The sequence below is a fragment of the Hydra vulgaris genome, chromosome 03, assembly GCF_038396675.1.
Source record: "Hydra vulgaris chromosome 03, alternate assembly HydraT2T_AEP".
NCBI classification, from domain to species: domain Eukaryota; kingdom Metazoa; phylum Cnidaria; class Hydrozoa; order Anthoathecata; family Hydridae; genus Hydra; species Hydra vulgaris.
Window position 1 is genome coordinate 36,323,465 of NC_088922.1, and position 26,536 is coordinate 36,350,000.

The 26,536-nt window shown below is 26.1% G+C and overlaps 1 protein-coding gene across 2 annotated transcripts in view; it reads left to right on the forward strand.

The window, feature by feature from the left end:
• The window catches only part of LOC105844135 (interaptin), a 106,145-nt gene that overhangs the window by 69,863 nt on the left and 9,746 nt on the right, over positions 1 to 26,536 (forward strand). For both annotated transcript variants that reach the window (XM_065793068.1, XM_065793067.1), the window contains 18 exons: positions 1,080 to 1,267; positions 2,094 to 2,241; positions 3,367 to 3,548; positions 3,763 to 3,937; positions 4,161 to 4,342; positions 4,526 to 4,688; positions 6,484 to 6,665; positions 7,747 to 7,924; positions 8,141 to 8,322; positions 8,469 to 8,610; positions 10,905 to 11,086; positions 11,197 to 11,338; positions 13,186 to 13,349; positions 13,714 to 13,861; positions 17,721 to 17,902; positions 17,997 to 18,144; positions 24,427 to 24,741; positions 24,830 to 25,012. In XM_065793068.1, the coding sequence (XP_065649140.1) occupies positions 1,080 to 1,267; positions 2,094 to 2,241; positions 3,367 to 3,548; positions 3,763 to 3,937; positions 4,161 to 4,342; positions 4,526 to 4,688; positions 6,484 to 6,665; positions 7,747 to 7,924; positions 8,141 to 8,322; positions 8,469 to 8,610; positions 10,905 to 11,086; positions 11,197 to 11,338; positions 13,186 to 13,349; positions 13,714 to 13,861; positions 17,721 to 17,902; positions 17,997 to 18,144; positions 24,427 to 24,741; positions 24,830 to 25,012 (3,186 nt within the window). The remainder of the gene's footprint in view (positions 1 to 1,079; positions 1,268 to 2,093; positions 2,242 to 3,366; positions 3,549 to 3,762; positions 3,938 to 4,160; positions 4,343 to 4,525; positions 4,689 to 6,483; positions 6,666 to 7,746; positions 7,925 to 8,140; positions 8,323 to 8,468; positions 8,611 to 10,904; positions 11,087 to 11,196; positions 11,339 to 13,185; positions 13,350 to 13,713; positions 13,862 to 17,720; positions 17,903 to 17,996; positions 18,145 to 24,426; positions 24,742 to 24,829; positions 25,013 to 26,536) is intronic.

Consider the following 26,536-nt stretch of genomic DNA (forward strand, 5'->3'; position numbering starts at 1 on the left):
CTAAAGTCTATATCGCCACTGCCATTACCCATGAACAATTTTAAAATTTCGTCCATATTTGAAAAAATTCTTTTGTAAATTTTACATTAAAAGATATAGTATTTTAAAAAAAGAAGCCTTTTTTAAAAATAATATATCTTTTAATCTAAAATTTTGAGAAACAGTTTTCAGTATGCAATGTATTTATTATTACATTTTCCATACCTGTAAAAAACATTATCTATACATTACCAAGCTCTGTGCAAATCACAGGTGAAAGTGCAAGGTTTGCTATGAGCTGCTGAGCAAGTCGCAGGGAGCTAAAAGGTTAATTTAAAAATTATCTCCAGTAAATCAATTTTCAAATAATCAATATAAATATAATATATTTAATATATAAGTATGTTTTTCTTAAGATAATTTAGGAGCTGTTTATAAACTTTTGCACTAATATGTTTAAAAAAATTTTAATTTCTCCCTTCATTTAGAAGTTATCACTTTTTTGAGTTAACTATTCTATGTAGTCACATATAGAAACAATTGAACATAAACTAACAACAAATTACATATAGGAACAATTAATAAGCATAACTTTTTGCTATTTAACTGAAAACAATTTGTTGAATAATTGCTTTCAGTTAAAGGTTAAAAGAAACAAAATTACCAGATTATTTTGTGCTTACTGATTTAATATTTATATTCTTTTTGCCAGTTTCACATTTAAAAAAAAAACCCAATAAAGTTATTTAAAACTATTGTAGAAATGATTCTCAAATTTTCTAGTGTTATTTTATTCATTAAATTTTGCAGTGGTATCATTAAATGAAAGTCTAATTTAATAAAAAAATCAGATTTCGACATTAAAAAAAGTAAAGAAAAAACTTTTCAAAAAATTCATTTCTTTCACTTTTTATTTTATTTTAAAATATGAAATGAATACACAAACACATGCACACACGCACATTTAACATCCACAGGGGTGCACTTGTTAAGTTTGGATGGTTTTCCATAATGCTATTTTTTTATTTACATTCGACATTATGAAAGAATTTAGACAATTTTTTACAACCCAATGTCATTTACATTCATTTTGGGTTTAGGTACTAAGTCTTTTAGAAGAAATAATGAAATACCATGAAAAAATTGAAAGTATTCTGAATGAGGGCAATCAAGCATTGAAATCAAATTGTTTTGGGAAAAGTAAATCTGAAAAAGTTAATCTCCAGATGTCATCTCTTGCAAAGAACTGGGATAAGTTGGCAGATTCAGTTAGTTTATTGGAGCAAAAGTAACCTTTTCTAATTTTTTAAACCTTTTCTTATTTTTTCATAATCATATTAATTATGTAATATAAATTGTCTGTAATATGTTTTCTTTATCCTAAAAAAATTTAATCTTTCATGGTAGGTTTAAGTTGTCTGAAAAGGATTTTGGAACTAATAGGGCATCAAAATAATTTTTTTTTTTTTAATTATTTGTAGACTTTAAAATTTCCATTGATTTTAGTTGTAGTTAAAAAAGTTTTTATATGTTACTGGGAAGACTTAGTTTTTGTTTAAAACTGATTTTTCATATTTGTTGATTTGCTGAAGTAAGGATTAAAACAATTTTATTGTTTTTAGCATCTGTTCTGTTTTATTTCTTCTGTTCTGTTTTATTTCTTTAGTTCTGTTTTATTTCTTCTGTTTTGTTTTATTTCCTCTGTTCTGTTCCCTGCAATAAACTGCAAATGTTTTTATATTCAAATGACTTAAATTTACAAATTATTTAATAACATCTTTAATATGCACATTTGGGCATTCCAGCATATTTATGAAAAAAGACTATTTTTATTTGCATGCAATTTTTACTTAAAGTATTTTATTATTTTTTAGTTGACAAGGATTGAAAATAAATATGTATTACATTTTTTTTTTTTATTACACTTTTATTAGTCCTGTTTTTTACTGACAAGTTTGAAACAAGTGTTTTTATAGGCTGTTTTTCTGCCTTTATTAATTTTTTTAGTTGTGTAGCCAATCAAAAAAGTAATTTTATGTTTCTTTTTTTATTGAGTATTAATCATTTTTATTTCTAATACAAATTTATTTTAAAAATTGAAAATTTTTTCTCAGATATATTTCTGCTATGAATGAGAAATCGCATTTGTCATCTTTCAAAAACAAAACAGACACTTTGATGTGTTATGTTGAAGAAAAAATACAAATATTCCACCAAATTGGAAAAGAAGCAGATCCTAAAATAGCTTTAACTTGTTTAGAGGTAATTTTATCAATACATCCACATACAAACTTTGGGTATAATTTTTTTCAATTCATTTTCAATTCATAATCTATATTCAATACAGTTACACAAAGGTAACTAGAAAAAAGTTGATTTTTCTAGGAAAAAAAAGTAGCTGTTAAAATTATCCTGATTTATGCTGAAAACATTTTACTAAAAAAGGATAAATAATTTTGTGTGTGGTTTGTGGTGGATGCTAAAAACAAAGATGATTGGTTTATATGTAATACTTGTATATTTTGGGCTCACTAAAATACTGTTAATTAGTTAGGATATTTTATGAGATCTATAATTTTTCTATTGTTTTAGTTTTAAATTTCTTTAGTTTGTTTAACATCATTTTATAATAAATTTTTGTTGTTGGTTGGTTTTTTGAGTGTGTGATTGTGTGGGACTGTGTGTAAGGGAGGGTTTATGGGAATGTGTGTGGGAGTGTATAGGAATGCAGTTTATTTGGATGTATTTATTTGGATTTGAGGTCTAAACATGTTTTAATAATAGAATCCTTGCATTTTTTCATTTTTTACATCTTGGAATAAAAGAATAATAGTTATTCGTTTTTCCTCCCTTTCTCACTATCCTATTTTACCCCACTTGCCCACTGTTTTGATTTCCCCCACTTAGCTAAATATGAAAAAGATGTTTTAACTTCTTTGTTGTTTTATATCTTATTTATATCTGTTCCATTTCTTGTTGTTTTATTTCTTACCTGAATTATATTTTTATTTTTGTCGTTTTGCTTTTTTTTTTATCATATATCTTATTGTGGTTTTCATATATTTTTTAGCATGGTTTTTATCATATTTCTTATCATGGTTTTATCAAATTTTTATCATTTCTAGAAAGTATTTTTGTGTTTTTTTTGTTTTTACATTAATGAACTTTAAGAAATATAATAAATAATATGAATATAATTAAGTTAAATATAAACAAAGAAAAAATAAATTTGTGCTGCTTAAGATAGGATTTTCTTAAAAATTAAAAATTTGTATCTTGTTTCTTTTTATTTCTTAAAAAATTATTTTTTGTTTTTTGTATAACTTGATTATGCCTAAATGTATAACTTTTTGACTTAATTATTAAAAAATAATTATTTTTAACCAGAATCTGATTGCAGAGTTAAAAGAAAACGATTCAGAATTTAAAAGAGTCTATGTTGATCTTGATGCTACATTAAAAAACAATAACTTTAGTAAAACTTTTTTACTACTTGCAAATACTGAACTATCATCTGTTGACAAAAGTTGGCAAACTCTATGTGAAGAGGTTCAAAATGCCATTATACGGTAACCAAATCTCATTAAAAAATAAGAAAAAATTTCTCCTTAAATTTCCTTGTAATCTTTTTTGAAATTTTTCTTCTCTCAGTAGAACTGTTCACTTTAACTTTTTTTTAATCTACGTGATTTTTACGTTAAGTTTTACTCCATAGTCTATTTAAAATATTTTTAATGCCTTCTGTTTGTGTTGCCTATTTTTCACATTTATGATATTGTTTAGTCTAAAGGCTATTTGTGAGAGAGAAAGTGATTTAGAAAAACAAACAATGAAAGGCTGGTCAAAGATGGCTCATTTTATTAGTGAATGGTTAGAACATGCAGAAATTTTACTTGAAACATATTCACAACTGCCCAATGATTTGGAAAGTTTGACCAATACTATGCAGAAGTTTGAGGTAATTGCATTACTCTTAAAAAACTAGTTAAACAATCTCTACTTTTTACTTGATGAGTTGCAGGTTTTTTACAGTAACATATAATGAAATTGTCAGTATTATGTTTGTTAAGATTTACATAATTTAAAAACCAATTATTTTTATCATGGCATTCTTTTTTTCTTGTTAAAAATAAAAAGTTGCATAAAACATATCTTCTTTTTTTTTTTTTAATTTTTTTAAGGAAGTTCTAATAAATTTAACAACAGAGGAAAAGACAGTAGATGAACAATTAGACTATGGAGAACTATTGATTCAAAACAAAAGTTTTAAGCAATCCAACATAAATGAAATGACTGATAGTATCAATAGTTTTAAAACTCGAAAGCAATCTGTCAAAAAAAAAATCCAGTGCCTACAATCTCGGTGAGCAAAATTGGCAAATAAATATTTTCAATTTTTTTTTTTTTTGACTTTTTCAATTTTATATGATCAATACAATTTTTTAGCTTTTAGGTTAAGTGTTTTTCTCTTAATAATATCTTAAACCAAAATATATTGAGTAATAATGTTATTATGGTAATACTGCATTTATTTATTTTTAAAAAGTATAAAAGAACTTTTGGAAGAACTGCAGGCTATAGAAAATGCAGAGTTTACCTCATGGGTACAACAAGCCAAGATTGTAAAGCAAAAGTTAGAAGAATTTGATACTAAAGAAAAAGAAGTACAAACTATTAGTGATGCTACAAAAGCTGCTGATGTTCAGAAGGTAATTTTAAATAAAAAATTTAAGTTTAACTTGATAAATTAATAATTTTTATATCAAGTTTTGATCTAAAAATATTTATAAATTTAAAAGTTCAAGGTGTTTATAAATTCAAGGTGTCAATTAAAATTGAAACTTGTTCTGCTAAATATTCTGACTCAAAAGGTTTTTAATACTTTTTTTTAAAAAAAAAGTTAAGAAATTAAATATGTGATAAAAAAAAGTTATTGCTGTAGCATATTTATACTGGAATTTTTTATGTAATTTTTTACAGTGTTAAAAAAAAGAATTTTTCGTTATCCATTGATATCTGATCACTTTCATGGTTAGTGGGTCAAAGGCACCCTTCCCCAAAACCTATCATTAGGACCCCCAATTATCAAAAAGTCTATCATCATTAGATATTACAAAAAATAAAAAAGCCACCTCCCCTTCCCATTCCCATTCCCCTACCTCCCCCCCCCCATGCTCCCTCAAATCTCAAATGGGGAGCATATGGTCCAGCCACAGCAATGTATTTAACTAATAATTGTCATTAATTTCCTTTAAGTTATCAATAGTTTTTCTAATATAAAATTAATTTTAGGAATGTGATCATAAAAAAAAAAGTGTTATTTAATGCATATATATATATATATATATATATATATATATATATATTATATATATATATATATATATATATATATATATATATATATATATACATATATATATACATATATATATACATACATACATACATACATACATACATACATACATATGTATATATATATACATATGTATGTATATATATATACAAATATATATATATATATACATATGTATATATATATATATATATACATGTATATACATATGTATACATATATATATATATGTGTATATATATATATATATATATATATATATATATATATATATATATACATATATATATATATACATACATACATACATACATACATACATACATACATACATACATACATATGTATGTATATATATACAAATATATATATATACATATGTATATATATATACATGTATATACATATGTATACATATATATATGTGTATATATATATATATATATATATATATATATATATATATATATATATATATATATAAATATATATATATATATATAGGTTGCACCCTCTACAATAATTTAATACCTTCAATTAAAATCAGTTTTAAATTTCAAGTTGCAAAAAAATAAAGAATAAAGAAAATTAATTGCAATTGCAAATAAATTGAATAAAATGAAAAATGAATTGATTGACAAATGAATTGAATTGAATGACAAATGAATTGAATAGATTGAAAAGTGAGTTGAATTAAATGACAAATGAATTAAATTGTGCTAAAATTATTTTCAATACAGAAGTTTTTTGAAACATACCTAACATTTTTATAAATTTTTATTATCTTTCTGCTATGATAAATTGCTGTCTGTTACAGCATTCTATTTTAAACTTCAAATAATTTAATTTTCATCAGAATTAAGATTAATTATGCAAATTCTGAACTATCCATTTATTATGTAAATTAAATATCATTTGCATATAAATTATATATATTGAGTATTTTAACATAAAAACTTATAAGCTATATTTAAACCTAGCATCAAAAGTCAAGTTTAGTTTTTAATTTTTTTAAATATTTAATAAATATTGTTTGTAATTATTACTTGAGTTTTTTATTAAAACTTTAATTATGCAAGAACGGTTTCCAAATATATTTGTTTGTTTTTTCAGAATGTTATTTTTATTAATTTTTTTTTTTATAGGAAATTCTCTTCAGGTTATCTTCTTGTGAAGCTGATATGAATGCTTTATTTATATATGGAAATGCTCTGCTGAAAAACAAGAAACTTGGGGAAGAAAAAAGCTTCGCTTTGAATAAAGAAACAAATGAAATAAAAGAACACTGGGATGAGCTTAATAAAACTCTTTCTACAATTAATGCAAAGTAAATTTAATTATTAAAAACTTAAAAAAGTAAATACAAGAATAAAAAAGTTTATCTTGAGTATTAGAAATATGTAAATAAATAATATATGAAAATATATAGATAATAATAATATATAATTACAATATATGTAAATATGTAAATAAATAATACGTTAATAAAAAAAGTTTATTATGAATATTGAAAATATGTAAATAAAGGACAATTGTGATGTAAATAATTTTAATGCGAGTAAAAATAGTTTAAAATTAAAATAAAAACGTTTTGTAAATGCAAAAAAAAAAGAAGTCATTATATTACATTTACAATACAAAATCACATGAAAAAATAAAATAGACAAATTTATTTACAAATTAAGCAATTGAAACGCATTACAGCCGATCATGTATTTACTTGTTATCTAACTCATGATGTCATAACGAAGTTAGGTTTGTTTTGCCACCCAGAAATGGTGAAATGATTTTAAAAAATTTAATTTTGTGAAATTGTAAGCTACAAATACCTTTTTAAAAAATACTTAACTGGTAATTTTAATTTCAAAAGTATATTTTTTTAAATATATATTTCTGAAAAAAATTAAAACATATTCAATGCAGACTCAATGTAGTTTTATACAAAAACTCTTAGTCGATGAAAAGGCACACCTTGCATGTTTTCCCCTAGATAGTGAGCTGATGGTTGTGCTGAATCTCTCATAACTCTCTATTTTAATATGACGTCCTATTGCTTAGCTTAATGCATAATACAATTTTTATGTGTGTGTATATATGTATATGTAATACATAATTAAAAATGCTTTTTAAAAACCTAGATAAAAATCAAACAAATACCACATTTATACTACGACTGTCATGACTTTTAAATTATAGTTGTAAAAGTTAAAATTATCCATATAGTTTTCATATAATAGATTTTTTAGATTTTTTTCATTTACTAATGCTTCTAAATAACAGTGTATAAATAAAAGTTAATAAATAACAATTAATAAACATCAGTTTATAAATAACAGTTCATAATAGTATATTGGTTTTATATATTTGTTAATTATCTTATTCAGAAAATTAAATTTATTACATTATAGTTATGAAAAGAAGCTTCAGCTACTGCATTTGCAAGTCAACAATAAAGTTATCAGTTTAGTTGATAAGTTAAATGCTTCATGTAGTTGGTTGGATTTTGTTAAAGCACAGGTTGACAATCTTATAAGTAGAAGGGCAAACAAAGTTTCTGTCCTTTTAAGTCAAGAACATGCTTTAAAGGTAATTTTAATTATAATAAAGTTTCTTATGAACTAATAAAGTCAAAATGTTTCTAAAATTTTGTATTTAAAGAAACATTTTTGTATTTAAAGAAACATTTCTCTGATCAAAACAAATGAATTTTGTGTTTAAAGAAACATTTTTGTATTTAAAGAAACATTTCTCTCATCAAAACAAATGAATTTTGTATTTAAAGAAACATTTTTGTATTTAAAGAAACATTTCTCTGATCTGGACTCAAAAGCAAACGAATTTGAAGCTATTGTTAAATTAGCAGATGGTGTTTTAAAAGAAATTACAGCAAACAACTTAAATGATCAAGAAGTTGAGCAACATTTGCATCAATTCAAAGGAAAATGGAGTAACTTAGTTGATCAGCTTGATTCTCAATTTAGAAGGCAAGAATTATTTTTATTGTGGTTTCCTTTTTTCTTGTTTTTTTTCTTTTTTTTGTTGTAGTTTCTTTTTATTTTAGTTGTTGTTGTAATAAGTATAATAAGTTACTTTTTGTTGCTTATATATATTTTTTTTTTTCTACTTGTAGTTTGTATGATGAGATTAACAGTTTACTGGATGATAAAAAGGGACAAATTTTAAAAATGCTGCACTTGCTAAAAGATAATTTAAATGAAACACAGCTCAACAATAATAAGCAAAATATCAAAAGAAGTATTAATAAAATAGAGGTAACATATTATATTATGTTGTTTTATAACAATTTTTTACAAACAATGCTGTGAAAATTGTTTTTAACAATTTTTACAAACAATGCTGTGAAAATTGTTTTGTTTCAATAATAAACATTTATTAATTAAATTTTTTTAACATAACACAACTTGAGTGCTGTTGTACACTCCCCATTAGGTCTATATATAGAATATTATAAACTGTATCATTAGTATGTAGGCTGCTTTTCATGTTAATCTTGAAATAACCAGCAACTCTATTGGGGGTGTGGCAGAATAGTGTCGCAAAATTTTTTTTTGTCGCACTATTCTGCGACATTGTCGCAAATTGTCGCATTATCAATTGTCGAATAACAGAATAACGAATAATATTGCAAATAAATTTAATGAATAGTGTCAAAAATATAAAAAGGAATAATGTCGCATAGAAGTTTAATGAATAGTGTCGAAAACAAAAAAGAGGAATAGTGTTGCAAATGAATTTAATGAATAGTGTCAAAAATAGTAAAAAGGAATAATGTCCTAAAAGAGTTTAATGAATAGTAACAAAAATAAAAAAATAGTAATAACTGTAAATGTGTGTTTAGATAACATGTCTGATGCCATACTGAAATAGCCCGCTGTCAGGGGCTTCAGTACATACACAAACTACCTTATAACCTGCTGCTGCATAGGAGAGCCACTACATCAACTTTGGGTTTTGGTTTTGGTAGCAATCTTTTCTTTCATTATTCTTTTTTTTTTCTGTAAAAGACGCATGCTATAAAAATAAGCAAAATGAGTAAGCAGTAGCTGAAATTAACTATTTGCAACACTATTCCGTTTTCACAATTTGCAACACTATTCCTTTTTGGCACCATTCATTAAATTCATTTGCAACATTATTCCTTTTTTTGTTTTGTTTTTAACACTACTCGTTAAATTCATTTGCAACACTCTTCCTTTTTTTTGTTTTCGACGTTATTCATTAAATTCATTTGCGACACTATTCATTATTTTTGTGACATTAGGCCTTTTTAATATATTCAACACTATTCTGAAAATCATTTTTTGACACTATTCCTGTCACCCCTATTGGGTTGGTTATCCATTAAATAACTAATTTTTAAATTTATTCAATGATTATAGTTATTATAAATGTTTATAAGTTCTTAATGATCAATTATGTAATAACCAGCAATTCTATTAGGTTAATTATGCATTAAAATTATGAATTATTATAATTTATTCAATGATTATAGTTATTAGAAGTGTTTATAAGTTCTTGATGCTCTATTTAAGTAAAACAAAGATGGTATACAAAATATCATACAGGTTTTCTATTATTTAATAATTATCTAAAAAAATTAAAGAAAATTTTTGTTACTGTAACCACTTAATTTGAAAGGTAATACAATCCTTTAATTTATGCAAATCATTATAATACTATCCTTTAATTTATGTGAATCTTTATGATACAATCCTTTAATATATGCAAATTGTCAAAATTGCTTTAAAGTTTTAAATTTTACATCTAAATTTTGTCTAAAAATAACTCTTTAATATTTATATTTTCTGTTTTTGAACATAAATAAGTTATGTCAATTTTTTTATGAATATGAATATCTTATTGGTAACTGAAATCTCTATAAACTGTTTATAATCAGTTAAAAGTATCACATTAAATGTCAATAAAAAAAATGTTAAGAATAAGTTTGATTTAAGAAATATATTATAAGGAAATATAATATTTTTCAAATTTTGAATTTGGATTTTATCAGTAATTTTTGATATATTAGTTTAAATGATTTTTAACATAGTTTAAAATTAACTTTTAACAATGCAAATATTAAAGCTGCGTTAAAGTTGCATTTATTGGTGTTACCATTTATTAGTGTTACATAAACTTTATGTATGTAAATGTATAATATGGTTTATTTGTAAAAAGTAGAAATGTTTATTTAAAAAAAGCTTTTACCAATAAAAAAATTAATGTTTTGAGACTGATTTCCACTAAAATGAATGTGCTATAAATACATTTAAGTTCTATTGTGTATGGCTTTCACGGTTATGTTTAATTTTTACTAAATTTATTACGCATTTCTAAGATGTGTTTAATAAATATAACTTATAGTTAATAACATTTATTATCAATATAACACTAAGGTTTAGTTAAGTAAATGTTTGTTAATATTATATAGTAGTAACTTTTGGACAAATAAAAAATATACGTCTTTCACTATCAAAGCTGGATGTGAAAAATATGTTTTTAGAGAATAGTTTATATTGTTCATAAGAATTTAAAATTTGTTTAGGAATTGGTTCTTGAATTATCTAAGTTAGAAAAGCCGGTTTTAAAATTATTTGAACACAATGCTTCATTAAATGAAGTATCTATGATCACTGGTAATGAGAAACTAGTTCTAATGCAATCGTGTGATGATCTACTCAAGGAATACAAAGATTGTGTTCATTTATTTAACGAAGCCAAGAAAAAGTATTTTTCTTAATTTTTACTTTGAGGCATTTCTTTCATTCGTTCACATTCTTTTTTCTTTGAGACATTTATTGTTTGCAAATTATTATTATTTTTTTTTTCTGTTTTAGTCAACAGAATGGAGTACTTCAGTTTGTCACAAAAGAAACAGACTCTGTTATAAACAGGTTGAATAAATTAAATGAAATGCAGAATCTTTTGAACGAAGGTTTACAGAATAAGAATCTTAAACAATATTATTCTACTTGTCAGGTAATATTCTTGTATGCAATATAGTTAGATGTTTTTAATACACCTTTTCAAAGAACTAAAAATTACAACTGCTATTTGCTACTTTAAATTGTAAATTTAAATTCTTTCTTTTTTTTATATATATTATTTTTTGTGTTTTTTTTTAATTTTGTCTTTATAAATTTTATTTTTGATTTACATTATTTTAAATATTGTCATTTTTAATAAGCTTTTTAACCAAAATTTTTCATTCTAGAAGTATTTAGTATAAAAAACTCTAGTTTTTTTTATATTGAATAATAGTTTTTTTTTGAATCTTTTTTGAAAATGTCTTTTACCGTCAACTTAGATTGAGACTGTTTCTTCCTTGGACACATTTATGATTATTCATTTAATTGGTAGCAATCATGAACTTGATTTTTTACTTTCTCACTTATAGGTCTTCCTTTTTTTTAGACGGCTCTGCAGTTTTTATAATTCTTAGGAAAGCAGAAAAATGTGTAAATATATAATTTGACTTTTGAATAATACTGTTTTGTTTATAGGTAATGTTCCAACTCTCAAAAACCAAAGTCAGTTACTTTTTATTAGATTTTTTTAGTTTATTTTATTATTTATCAGAGTTTTTCTGATTTTGAAGAAATATCAATTTTTGCTTTAATTCAATTAGCAATCTTGTTTTCTCGACACAGCTTTGTTTTCTCAACACAGCTTTGTTTTTTCAACACAGCTCTGTTTTTTCAACACAGCTCTGTTTTCTCAACACAGCTCTGTTTTCTCAACACAGCTCTGTTTTCTCAACACAGCTCTGTTTTCTCAACACAGCTCTGTTTTCTCAACACAGCTTTGTTTTCTCAACACAACTCTGTTTTCTCAACACAGCTCTGTTTTTTCAACACAGCTCTGTTTTCTCAACACAGCTCTGTTTTCTCAACACAGCTCTGTTTTCTTAACACAGCTCTGTTTTTTCAACATAGCTGTCAATGTCAATGGCTTACAAAGACTACAAAAGGAGGTAGATACTGGTCATTTGCTGATCTACAAAAAAGAACAGTATATATTGAAGGGAAATATTAGCAACAACAATAAAGGTTCTGCACAAAAGCAACTTTTAAAAACATGAAAAAATTAACTGTATCTGGGTTTCTGGAATCAATTCTAAGTTGGAAAAGGTTTTTTTGAAAAGCAAGACACACACCAGTGTTTGAATCACCAAAAATTAACTTTGGTGAAGCAGAACTAAATCTTTTCTTGTATGCCAACATAAAATGGGTTCATATCAGGATAAAGGGAAAAGTCCAGTTGCCAAGTTTTCAAATTCTTAGCATTAAAAACATTTTCAAGGTAACTTTCAGTGGATTGGTCACAACAAATTAAAAATAAGTTAATGATTATAATAGGAAAGCAATTAAAATTAGAAAGTGAGAGAAGTATCAAAACTATAACACCATGAAAGTATGTTTTTTGGTGGTAGTTTTAACCAGAATGATGGCGGTTATGTAATGATGTCATTTTGGAAACTTTTATTCTAGTTCTCACCTCACAATGTAATATTAATATACACATGCACACTTACTTTTAATCCTTTACAAACACACATTACATTTAGAAAAAGTAGACATAAAATTTAACCGTCAGACATAGATGCATAAAATTCAATCGTCAGACATAGACATATATAGTCGTGTTAAATAAGAATTAACTAGCCAAATTAAACATTTTTAGTAGAAGTAGATGTACAGCCTTTGTAACAAAGAAAAAATAATAATCTGACGGAATATGATCTGGGTATAGGCGTAATATATTATTATTTGTAATATATTATTATTTTTGTTTGTGTTTTTGATAATAATATGGAACTTTTATAGAATTGGTTAAGCGAAATTGAGAAACAGAAAGAAAAGTTAGAAGAACTGGATGGTTTTATTAATGAAATATGTCATTTTTTACCTAACGGGACAAAACAGATTATTGATAGTGCGTTTCAAAACTTGGATCATTCTAAAACAGTTTATGAAAAAGTTTTTGAAAGGTTTTTTACTTCTATTTATTTCAATTGTCTTATTACATAAATATACATGTTGTATATTTTCTTTTTAATGTTAATTCACTTTCCCAAAGCGAGGAATCCCACTAAAGTTGAGGAGGCTACTATAATTATGGTTACAACCCTCTCCCAACTCTATAACTCCAAAAAACGAATCTTAAGGAACAATGTTGCTGCGCTGAGAAGCAAGTTGAGCATGGTACTATCAGATACATGGTGGGGATCAAACTCTGAGCTTCTCGCTTATGAGGCACACTACTACACTATTACCACACTAAATATATTTGTATAAATAGTTTTGCAGTATTTTAAACTATAAATTTTTTCACTTTTTCATTCTATTTTTAAGGTTTAATGTTTTAATGCTGCAATTGATTAGCCAAAGATTACAACTAAGTGGCACTGGGATTCAGGAAATAACAGAAGAGGCTGCAAATCTAGAAAAGAAAGAATTTATTAGATTCGAAGATACTGCTGGTTTATTAATAAGTTTAAAGGTATTTAAGTTTTATTATTAGTAATATACACCAGCTTATTAATAAATAAGTTTTGTTATCAGTAATATACACCAGCTTATTAATAAATAAGTTTTGTTATCAGTAATATACATCAGCTCATTAATAAATAAGTTTTATTAGTAGTAATATACACCAACTCATTAGCAAATAGAGTAAATAATTATTTTTTTATAATTCTCACTGTTGTCATATCCCTACAACACATGTCATATCCCCATATAATATGTTTTCATATCTCCATCATGCACATGTTATATGCCCATATCATATTTCCACAACAGTTTAAAAGAACATAAATAGTTTTAATATCTATCTAGCTCTAATATCTATCAGTTCTAATAAACTGTAATACAATCTGTAATACAACTAATATAACTCGGCAATCTGTTTCTTATCTTAAGGATGAATTTTCAATATATTTCTATTGCAATAATGTTAAGGAACCCATCAGGATCATGCTTTACAATAATGTTTGGAAACCAATCAGGATTAGGATTTACAGCTAACTGATTTCTTGTCAGCGTTTTCAACTGCAAATCAAACAGTCAGATTTTGCTTAAGGAAACAAAAAGTCACACCCCTGTACTTTAATTTAATTATTTAAGTTAAGCACATATAAATGATTAGGTTTCAACAATTGTAAACTCATGTAAGAAATTAGACTTCAACAATTGTAAACTCATGTAAGAAATTTCTTCAACAAATTCAAAAGGATTTATATTAGTTACATCAAACCACATTTGGGAAATTGGACCTTAAAGTTCAATTTCTCAAATGTGCTTTGATATATATCAAAAGATGACAACTGTTAGAACATCCATTTTCCATATGTAGAAAAATATTATTTACAATAAAATTTAATATTCAAAGTGAATCTGTCTCATAAAATTGATCAAACAAATTTTTAAAAAATTTGTTATAAACTTTAGATATCATTAAAAATAAGGATAACTTGACATAAAGAACATTTTTACAAAATGTTGAAACAATATTTTAATATTAATTTGTTCAAACACGATAAATCAGTAAATTTTTTGATTTAAAGAAGGAAATCTTTTTTTTTTTTTTCAACATCATGAAATATATTACATATTATTGAAACTATTTTTTTATTATTATTATTTATTTATTATTGTTGTTAATAACAAGCATTTTTACTAATAATTGCAAATATAATATTATTATATTTATTTATTACAACTCGGTGTAGTTAAGGTGATTTACAAATTATTTAAATTCTTTTATTTGAAATTAGCATGATTTTATCAGCGTATTCTAATTTTTTTTAAAAAAAAAAAATCTTCGGTCTGGGTTTTTTTGCTACAAATATTTATATTTTAACACATTATAGGCGGGTAGCGAAATAGACTAAACAGGTGTGCGTAGCGGGCAAAAATTCGCATAAAACTACGCGTTTGAAATCTAATATGCGATTCATAAAATAGATGAACTGATGTATACAAAAACATATTTTAATAAAAATTAATAAAACTGCAACAACTTTTTATAATAATATAATATATTGTTTAAAAATATTTACAATTTATATAAAGTAATTAATTTCTAAAAATTGTTTTTAAAACTAATTAACTTATTTAAAACTAATATTTTTGTACTGTGTGGTACTTAAAAAAACATTCTCCTTTACGAAGAGGCACTTTGCAAAACTCGCACATAAAGCACGTTAAACTTTTTTTTTATGTGTAGCACAGACCCGGCTACACATAAAAAAAAATTTTTTTATGTGTAGCCGGGTCTGTGCTACACATAAAAAAATATTTTAACAATTTTATGTTTTTTGGCATCCAATAGTCTGTGTGGTAAATCACTTCTTGTGGGTGTAGATGCAGACGTACTTGGTACTGGATCATCCGAATTATCAATAGCTTTACCACTTATCCAATCTTTGCCAACATCGAGTAGAAAGTTTTTATAACTTTTTTTTGAGTTATTTAAAGTTTTGAATACTCTGAATGCATTAAATAGAGCGCCATTTAGCATGAACATGACTGTCCTATTTGTCCATTTTTTTGTGCGCCTTACGATTGAGTAATATGACAAGTATTGGTCAGCGCGGTCGACACCTTTCATACACTTATTGTAATCGACAACACATATTGGCTTCCAAATTTTCTGCTTGGTATTCCAGTCAACATTTGCGCTTTCGACAATACTTGCGGAATGAATTGTTGTTATCATTCTTATGGGTCTTTTTGATTGCCAGCTATGCAATAGAATGTCTTTTCGGCGACCGAACATGGATTCGCCTTTTTTTAAATTTGCATTTTTTAGGCATTTAGGAAGGCCTCTATTCTTGTGTATCGTACCGCAGCTTCGAAATTTGTGTTGCAACAAGACATCGCTTGTTTCGACACTATTATAGTAATTGTCCATGTAGACATGGTGCCACAAGTTTTCGTATGGCTGCAAAAGTTGCAGAACTGTCTCTTGAAGACGACTGCCATCACCAGCATATATTTTGAAATTGCAAATATATCCACTCTTTGCTTCACAGACCATTCGTATGAGCAGCCCATATTTGTGGATTTTAGGATTTTATAATTATACGAATTTTTTTAAGCCGGTCTCTTTCATTTTGATCGTTTGAATTGTTGGAAAAATGCCAAGAATACCATATTTGGCGAAAACGATCACGACTCATTACTTCTGCAAAAATTGGGGTTGCAATTGCTCTTTCTGTTGACCAATATTCATCCCTGGTATCTTTGCAACTTTGCCCATAAGAAGAAGTAATCCCAACATTTTTTTTAATTCTACCGAAGAAACGTCTTTCCATTTTATACTTTTTGCTCTGTCCTTAAACCTGTCAATATTTTGTTGATGGTAACGATTAGTTTCTTCGGCCATGTAATCGAATAAATCATCTCCTATAAAAAGTTGAACAACTTCAGCTACACTTTTTGAATCACTTGGTATCACAACAACACCACTTTGTCCTAAAAATTGTTCTATAATTGGAGGATTGTCATATTCTGACCACTCCACTTCTTCATTCTCACTTTCTTCAGAATTGCTTGGCGGTATGGGTAAAGTCCTAGGTCTTCTAGGATGAAAAAAGTCCTCATCACTTTCACACTCGCCTTCAACTTCTGCAATATCGGCATCACTTGCAATTTGCAATAAATTGTCTGCGTAAACTTCACTGTCACTACCAGAATTCATTTTTTGCGACAAAAATTTTTGTAATAAAAAGATATTTAAAAAAAGATGTGCGATCTTCAAAAGCTCATAAAAACTGTCTGAAATATTTTTAAAATATCTGTTTATCATTTCTTAATTAATGAATGTTTATATAAAAGAGAAAACGATTAGAGATTGCTTAGTCTATGCATATAAATTATAAGCAATCGGAATGTAAACAATAACATAACAAAATTGATGATTTTTTCAATATCTTTATTATATAAACAAATGTTAAAGAAATTACGTTGAAGAGTCTGAAGAGTCTAAACAAAAAAGTACGAGCTAGTCTTATCAGTTTCATATGTAAACCAATCGAGTAAAATTACTTTGTGCTGCTTTTAAAGTAAATTCATTCAAACGGGTAAAAATACCCAACCTGCTAATAGACAGCAGTCCGCAAAGCAGGTATTTTTACCCGCCCCGCTTGTAACGTGTTAAAATACCCCAAAATTTATCATTTTAATTTTTTTTTGTCTTTTCATAATTCACAGACCTGATCATTTAACGGAAATGTATTTTAGTCAACAAAATATCATACAGGTGCTATAATATTTTAAAATTGCCTTAACTACACCAAGTACTATGATCATTCATAAATATTTTTTCTATAAAGTTGAAATCTATAATGTTCTAGAATGTTGTATACAAAGGTGACCAAATCAAGTTTGAATTAGACTTAATTACAGATCAACTTAATGAACTTAAGGAGTGTGGTGTATTAGATGCTCTCGAATATCAAAAAATGACTCAACGAAAAAGAGAATTATCAAATGGAATGCAATTGTTATCATCCAAATTTTTTATTCAAAAAGAAAAGTATATTTTTAACTTTAATTTGTTACTTTTAAAATTTTGTATTTTAAGGAGAGAAAACAAAAAAACATGCTTTATTTTTACTATATTTTTCAAGGTATTTGAGTTTCATAAACAACTTGGTTCTCAAAAAACTGGATGATTTTTCTGCGTGGTTGCCAATCATGAAAAAGCAAAGCTACGAAAACATCAAAATAAATGCATCAGACATAACTGTTTTGAAAAATCAGCTAAATGAGATGAAGGTATTTTTAGGGGCCACTGCATGATTCAATGATGATTCATTATTAGAATTTAAGCCAAAATCTGAATTCAATGATGAAATATTTGAAAAAAGTATTGTATAATTTTAAAAAGTAACATAAAAAATTTATTTAGCTTAAAAAGTTTATTTAGCGTAGTCATTCAGAAGAAAAATTTTTCTTCACGTTTTTCAAACTCATTTTAAAAACCATATATACTATATAGGAAAAATATTAAAAAAAAAAAAAATTTAACAATTCAATCGAGTTATCCTAAAGTTGTATAATACATACAAAAAAAATGTAAATTAGATTTGTTGAAGATCTTGCAGTGAACCTTGATAGTCTTTATTTATTTATAATTCATTTAAAAGCTGTGATTATAACTAATTTTTATACCCTTACTAGGTGCTTCTATCTAAAAGAAGGACAAAAAATTTAGTAGTTTTCAGTCACGTGCAAATTTAATTTGAATTTTAACTAGTAGTACCTATCAATATGAAAAAATGTAAAATTTGAGCTCACAAATTTTCAAAATTTTTGGTTTCTAAAAGCATAATAAAGGATTTTGAAATCTAGACTGAAAATTCCTTGGTTGTACGTTATTAATTTTTTAGTGCTGCTATTGCTTAAATAATTTCGGTTCTAATGTAAAAAAAGTTGGTTTAGATGATCATTTTTTGATTTTAAAATGATCAAGACAGTTTTTCTGTTTCATTGCTATGGGCTGCAGATATACTGGCTCTCAGACTGATTTTCTGACTCTCATGAGTTAAAGAGATGTATAATATTTAAGAAACCCAAACTATGTAAAATATCATTTTAGTTTCTTGAAGCTTTATATATATATATATACATATATATATGTATATGTGTGTATATATATATATATATATATATATATATATATATATATATATATATATATATATATATATATATATATATATATATATATATATATATATATATATTATAAGGATGAAGGGGACAGCTTTGAAAATTTATATATATATATATATGCATATATATATATATATATATATATATATATATATATATATATATATATATATATATATATATATATATATATATATATATATATATATATAGATTGTTGCATTTGGGAAGTACGGAAGGAAAAAAATGATTCTTACGCCAACACATACGTCACTTTTAATTACTTTTGACTTTCATCCAACATTTGTGTGTTGTCAGAAAGTTAAAATCATTAATTTAATTACAAATTAATCGTTTTTTTAAAAAACTGCAAAAACGCAAATTTAATTGACCAGAATGTTAAAAACATTTTGAATGTTTTTCAAACATTCTGAATGTTTTTAACAATATAAACAATGTTTTTATTTTTATTTTTTTAATAAAATGTTTTTGTTTTTATTTTTTTTACTGTATATCATGCGTGGAGTGTTGCTACATTGACTATCTTATAGCCTGACTCACAACAAAATGCTGCTACATCGACTGACAAATAGCCTGACTCGCAACGGAGTGCTGCTATATCGACTGACAAATAGCCTGACTCGCAACGAAGTGCTGCTACGTCTACTATCTTTTAGCCTGACTCGCAAAGGAGTGCTGCTACATCGACTGAGGGTTTGGTTGGGGCGGGCAGTCCCAAAAAAATTTCGGTCTTGCATTTTAATTTTTACTTTTTGTCAACAAAATACGGAAAAAACTTTCTGACAACATATAAGAGTTCTAATATATATGTGTGTGTATATATATATATATATATATATATATATATATATATATATATATATATATATATATATATATACACTACCGTTCATAATTATTTAAATGGCATTAACTTTTTTTTTTAAATGCTATTTTTTACTCAAATATTTTATAAGTTTATTTTTGCACTATTAGATAATTTAAAAGTATTTTGGTTAAAATGTTTTGATAAAAATCATAAGAATAATAAAAATGCTAAAGTGGGCAATACTGCATAAAAAAAAGACCATCAATAACTGTAAACGAGGACGGATGTGTTGAAGTTTTAAATCTTTGGTTTCAAGATAAGATTGTTTGTCTGGAAAAACAAATTGTTGAATTTATGATAAAATAATGTGCATTATTGACTGAAAAAACATGATGAATATAGTGTTAAGGTGTGAAGCAGTTTTGATTAGAATACCACAGGTGACTTTATGAAAATTGTCGGATTAATGACAAAAGGAGTTTACTTGTACACTTAAAAAATTATTTCTTTGGTTTAATGAGAAGCTATTTATTTTTTCAGCAGGATTTTTTTTTAAATTGTTCAAGTTAATTGACTGAGTTCGAGAATGGTCAAATTTAAAATAAAATGATTTAGCCTCCCCAATCACAAGATATCTCTCCTATCAGATTTTTATGGGAGGATTCAAAAGTAAGGTCAAAAGTTAATCCCTAATGATGCATAAGATGTGGACAAAACTCATTAGTTAGTGGCATAAACTTGACTTCAACAATTTGGATAAGTCGTTAAGTAGAATGCCAAAATATGTATGGCAGTTATTGTTGTTAAGGGTGATTAAAAGGCAAGTAAATTTTAAACTAATCTAATCGGACTTTATATTAATTTTTTCGTAAACCTAATAAAAAGGAAGATAACAAATAATTCAGGAAGACTTTACTTACAGTTTCTTTCTCAATAGTAAGTAAAATGATATCTTATATCGAAAAGTACGACCATTCAAGTAATTATGGGTGGTAGTATGTATGTGTGTATATATATATATATATATATATATATATATATATATATATATATATATATATATATATATATATATATATATATATATATACATATATATATATATATATATATATATATATATATATATATATATATATATATATATATATATATATATATATATATATATATATACATACATACATACATACAGTAGTGTCTAAAAGTAATTGGACAAACACCTTATTTTCTCGTTAAGTTAAAATTTTTAAATGAAGTTTCGCGTAAGAGTGTCAAATTATACTACAATTATGAAAAAACAAAACAAAAATTCCCTTTTGGGAGTAATTACTCAAAATTTTGCTAAAAGAATGGAAATGATTGGCTCAAAAATAGTTGGGCAAGCTAAATTCTAACAACGTTGATATAACTTAGACTATTTTAACTTCTTTTTCTGAAGGCAGATTTTTATAAAAACATTCAATAATCAATAATTTGCAATGGGTCATAATAAATATTTAAGCGAGGCAGTGAAAAAGTTGATTAAACAAGCATGTAATAATGGTAAGACTGTGCGACAAATTTTAATAGATATGAACATTCTGCAATCAACGGTTGGTTATACATTAAAAGTTTTTTAACAACGGAGTCACTTCCAAGTTTCAACAAAATCAGGGCGCCCAAAATCAACAACTTTTTGCCAAAAAAATGTTGTAGATTTTGGGCGCCCTGATTTTGTAAAGGCAGATCCGCGCAAGAGTGCTAAAGAAATTCATAGAGAATTTACACAGTCACATCAAATTTTTTGCTCTTATGCAACAGTGAAGCGCCGCTTAAGACAAAATAACCTTTTTTGCCGTTTTCCTGTTTAAAAACCTTTTGTTTCTGAAAAAAATCATAGAGCACAGTTAAAGTTTGCTAAAAGAACATCTAAATTAGATAGCAAACCAATGGCCGAAAATACTATGGAGTGATCATACTATGGAGTCAAAGTTTAATATATTTGGTTCTGATGGTATTAAATATGTTCGATGTCCAATAGGTCTTTGAAATGATGTTAAGTATCAAGTTCCTACAGTAAAGCATGGTGCTAGTTCAGTAATGATTTGGTCATGCTTTAGCCGTGATGGAGTAGGTCCAATCTATCGAGTTCAAGGCATTATGGACCAAAACATGTATAAGGGAATAATCAAAGATATAGTGCTGCCACATGCAATAGAAAAATTGTTGTGTGGTTGGACTTTCCAACACAACAACAATCTAAAACACACCTCCAAGCTAGTCACGGAATTTTTGGCTCAAAAGAAAGTTCGTATCTTGGAATGGCCGTCATGATCTTCAGACCTGAACTCATCTGAACATCTTTGGGAACATATTGAGAGAAAAATTAGTGTTACGAAACCATCTAATCAGCATCATTTGTTTGAGTTGATTAAGCGCACTTGGGAAGAAATACCAATTGTTGTTTTAATTAATTTGGTTGATTCAATGCCATGTAGATGTAATGCTGTCGTTGCAGCAAAAGGTTTTCCAATAAAGTATTAGGATTATGCACAGGTTACATTATGTAACAGAATATAAAACTATGTAACATATATATTATTTAACAGAAATCTTCATAAAAAATACTGAAAATTTATCCTTTGTTGAGAAGTTTTTTTTTAAATGAAATATTTAGTTTGTCCAATTACTTTTGAGCTAATCGTTTCCATTCTTTTATTAAAATTTTAAGTAATTACTCCCAAATTTGTATTTCTCTTTTCTTTTTAAAAATTGTAGTATAATTTGACATGCTTATGCAAAATTTCATTTAAAAATGTTAGCTCAGTGTAAAAATATAACCAAAAAGGTGTTTGTCCAATTACTTTTGGATGCTACTGTATATATATATATATATGTTATGTTGTTCACCTCACCAAGCCTGAGAGGGCCACTACAGTCGAAGAGGCTACTTTATTGTGGTTATAACACTTTCCCAACGCTTTAACTCCGAAACACGAACCTTGAACAACAAGGTTGCTGCTTGGAGAAACAAGTTGAGCGCAGTACTACTAGGGATGTGGTATGGGTAGAACTTGGAAATTCTTGCTTATGAAGCGAGCGCTCTACCACTAGAGCATTAAGATCTGCTATTTTGAAATTTAGATTGAAAATTCTTTTGGGCGTATAAAATAAACGTGTTAAAAAAAAAAGTTTTATGTAACCTTAAGGTACTCTATGTAGTATATAAGTTAAAGTACCTGAATCATAAAATTAGGCTCTCTAAATTTTCAGTTTTTAGCTTAAATGGTGCATTTTTATTGGTCCAAAAAGTATACATTCTTTTTGTATATGTACAATACACCAAAGTGTGAAATTAATGTTGAGTGCCGTAAGCTTTGAAATACCATGAAATTATTGAAATGATAATTTGCACCAGAGAATAAAAAGTTTGCAAGATTCAATGATACAACAATCTAGTGGCAATTGGAAGGTATGTAGATTTAACAGTGAAATTTGGATCTTAAACACACAAGATGAATGTTTATTTATCTATGGGCATTTCTACAGGATAACAACCTGAAAAACACTTCTAAGCTTGTTAAACAATGGTTTGCAGTGAATCAAATTGAAGTAATGCTCAACCACCTGATCTCAATCCTATTGAAAATTTATGACATTTACTTAAATTTTCTCTAAAACACGTTGGATTCTTTACAAACACTGATGAGCTACATAAAGCTATATAAAGCCATGTGCAATAGGGTTACACAAGAAAAAATAGATAAACTTATTGATGCGGAAAAGATGTGCTGAATCCTAAAGCGTAAAGATATTTCATTAAATATTGGTTTTAATAATTTATAGTAGTTATAAAAAATTTGCTAATGTTTTGGAAGACTACATTTTTACATTAAAATATATGCAAAACAACACGTTTATTTATTTTCAGGTAGTTGTATTATGTACAAATCTTTTTCTTATACGTAATATTAGCAACTTGATTTCATTACAAAAAAAGTCGAAAAAGTAGAATTTTTTTATTTGGTTGCTTTTGTTGCAGAGATAGTTATCAGAATCACTATTTTTAGTATAGCATATTTAGTATAGCAAATTCAGCTATACCAAAACAATATTTCCAATATGCATCTTAGTTGCTTATTTTACAATGTTTTAAAGTTCCTTTATAAATCTTATAAATCTTTTTGTTTACTTGTCTATGAACCTGTGTTTACTCCTCTATAAATTTATTTTTACTTCTCTATAAACCTGTGCGTTTACTTGTGAGTTTTGTGCGTTTACTTGCATGTTTTGTGCGTTTACTTGCGTGTTTTGTACCAAAGACCATTAATTATCAGTAGTAGCAATTGTTAGACTTATAATATACAAATATAAGCACAATAATATACAAATACAGTATAAATAATATCAATACATGTTTCTGACTTTAAAATTAAGTGATATTTGTTGTTTTTTTTTGTTTGTTTTTTCAGCCGCTTTTTTGATCAATCCAAAATATTTATTCAATTGTAAGGACAATGATTATTACTATATTTCAAGGTTATGATTAATTTTTTTTTTTCTAAATTTAGGAAATAGAACAACAAATTGATGAAAATTCTTTCAATTCAATTTTGTTCAACAAAGATGTTTCAATAAATGATGTTTTGAATGAGAGTTTAATCAATCAAGTGAACTTTGCTGTTGAAGAATGGAATTTTGTTCAGCAATGGGCAAATAAAAGGAAAGAACTGTTACTTTATGGTTTTCAAAAATGGGAGGAATTCATGCAATGTAAAAAAGATCTACTGGATTATCTACAAGAAAATGAAAAAGATTTGTTGTTATGGAACCAATTAGATTTAAATGACTCGTCTAATGTTGAAGCAAAGTTAAATATGCTTGAAGTTTGTATTTTTCCCAATTACAATTGCACTTTAAAAATGTATTATAGATGTTTATTTCTACTTAATGAATATATTTTTGTTTTTAAAGAACATTACTAACGCTATGCAACGAAGACGAGAACATGTTATAAATTTTAATAAAGTAGCTGATGACTTGTTGGTTATAATTGGTGATGATATGAATGAGATAAACAGCGTTCTTTCTCAAGTTGCTGATGTTCACGATTTCTGGAACAGAATGGTTAAAAACTCTATTGGTTACAGTAAAAAGGTAATTTTTAATCTCATTACAAATCTTGATGTTTTTAATCTTCTTTTTTTAGAGTAAGCAATTGCTGATTTATATACTCTATAATAGATATATAATATACACTTGCTTTGTCGTCTTTAATTCTCATAAAATGTTAACTTTATGTTTTTAAAAAAAATTAGATTAAAAGACAGGAAAAAGTTTTTTTATTATTATTATTTGATAAGCTGCCTGCCTAAACCAAACCCTCAGTTAATGTAGCAGTACTTAAAAAAATAATATATATATATTCCTGTATTATATAAGATTTTTGACAAGTAAAATATTTCTCTAAACTAACATGTCAATAACAAGTTCACTTTTTTTTGGTAATATACTTTTATTTAAAGAATCCAGAAAACATTCCAGAAAAGGTTGCAAAAAAAACAAAACAAGGCACTCTAGAGATGTAGCAAAAGTAAATTACTGAATGCAAAAATAGTCTCATATTTTCATGATAACTTTCATCAGTGGACATATTGATTGATTGAAATAAATAGTGGCAATTACAACAACATTTAGTGCCCACACGGCTTTCATGATAACCTAACCTTGGATCCAATCCGAGGTTAAGTTATCATGAACTTACCAACACATGCAATAAAAACCGTGGAAAACATATTTCTTCAAATACAGTTAGAAACATTTTACTATGGAAAAAAGTAGGTGTTTTTGTAGTTTTTAGAAAACCTTTGCTGACGGCCAGAGATCAGCTCACTATATTAAGGCAGTGTGAAGAGAGAGTTGGGTGATCTTTGGAGAAGTGGAGGCAAGTTAGTATTTTTAGTGATGAAAGTAATAAATAAGAAATAGCAAAGTTTAATTTCAAATGAAATAAATAGTAAAAAGAATAAATTCAAAGTAATAAATAGAAATAGCAATGTTCTTGTTAAAAGATTTAAATTGGAAAAGTCTAGTAATCACTTTGTTATACCGAGGTTCCAAGTTGGCAGTGGGAGTGTTGGTATTTGGGGTTGGTTTAATTTAAACTGAGTATATGTTTGTGTCATTTATACAGGCCGAATCAACCAACATGCCTATATAGAGGCGTTAGAGAACTGCATGTTTCCATCAGTGGAGATGTTGATTGATTGAAATAAATAGTGGCAAGTTCAACAACATTTAGTGCCCACACGGCTTGTGCAGTAAAAACATAGATAAAAAAGAAAATAAAGTAGATTTATTGCCCTGGCCTGCTCAATCACCAGATTTGAATCCAATTGAATCTAGTTTTTATATACAGTTTTATGTTTTAGAATGTCATCCGAGACACAAGATTTGTTTAAAAAAGATTTTTTTGCAAATTAAAAAAAAAAGATTTTTCTCTAGTTTCAATTTTATGGAAGTTTAAATACGCTTATATATATATATATATATATATATATATATAAATATATATATATATATATATATAAATATATATATATATATAAATATATATATATATATATATATATATATATATATATATATATATATATATATATATATATATGTATATATATA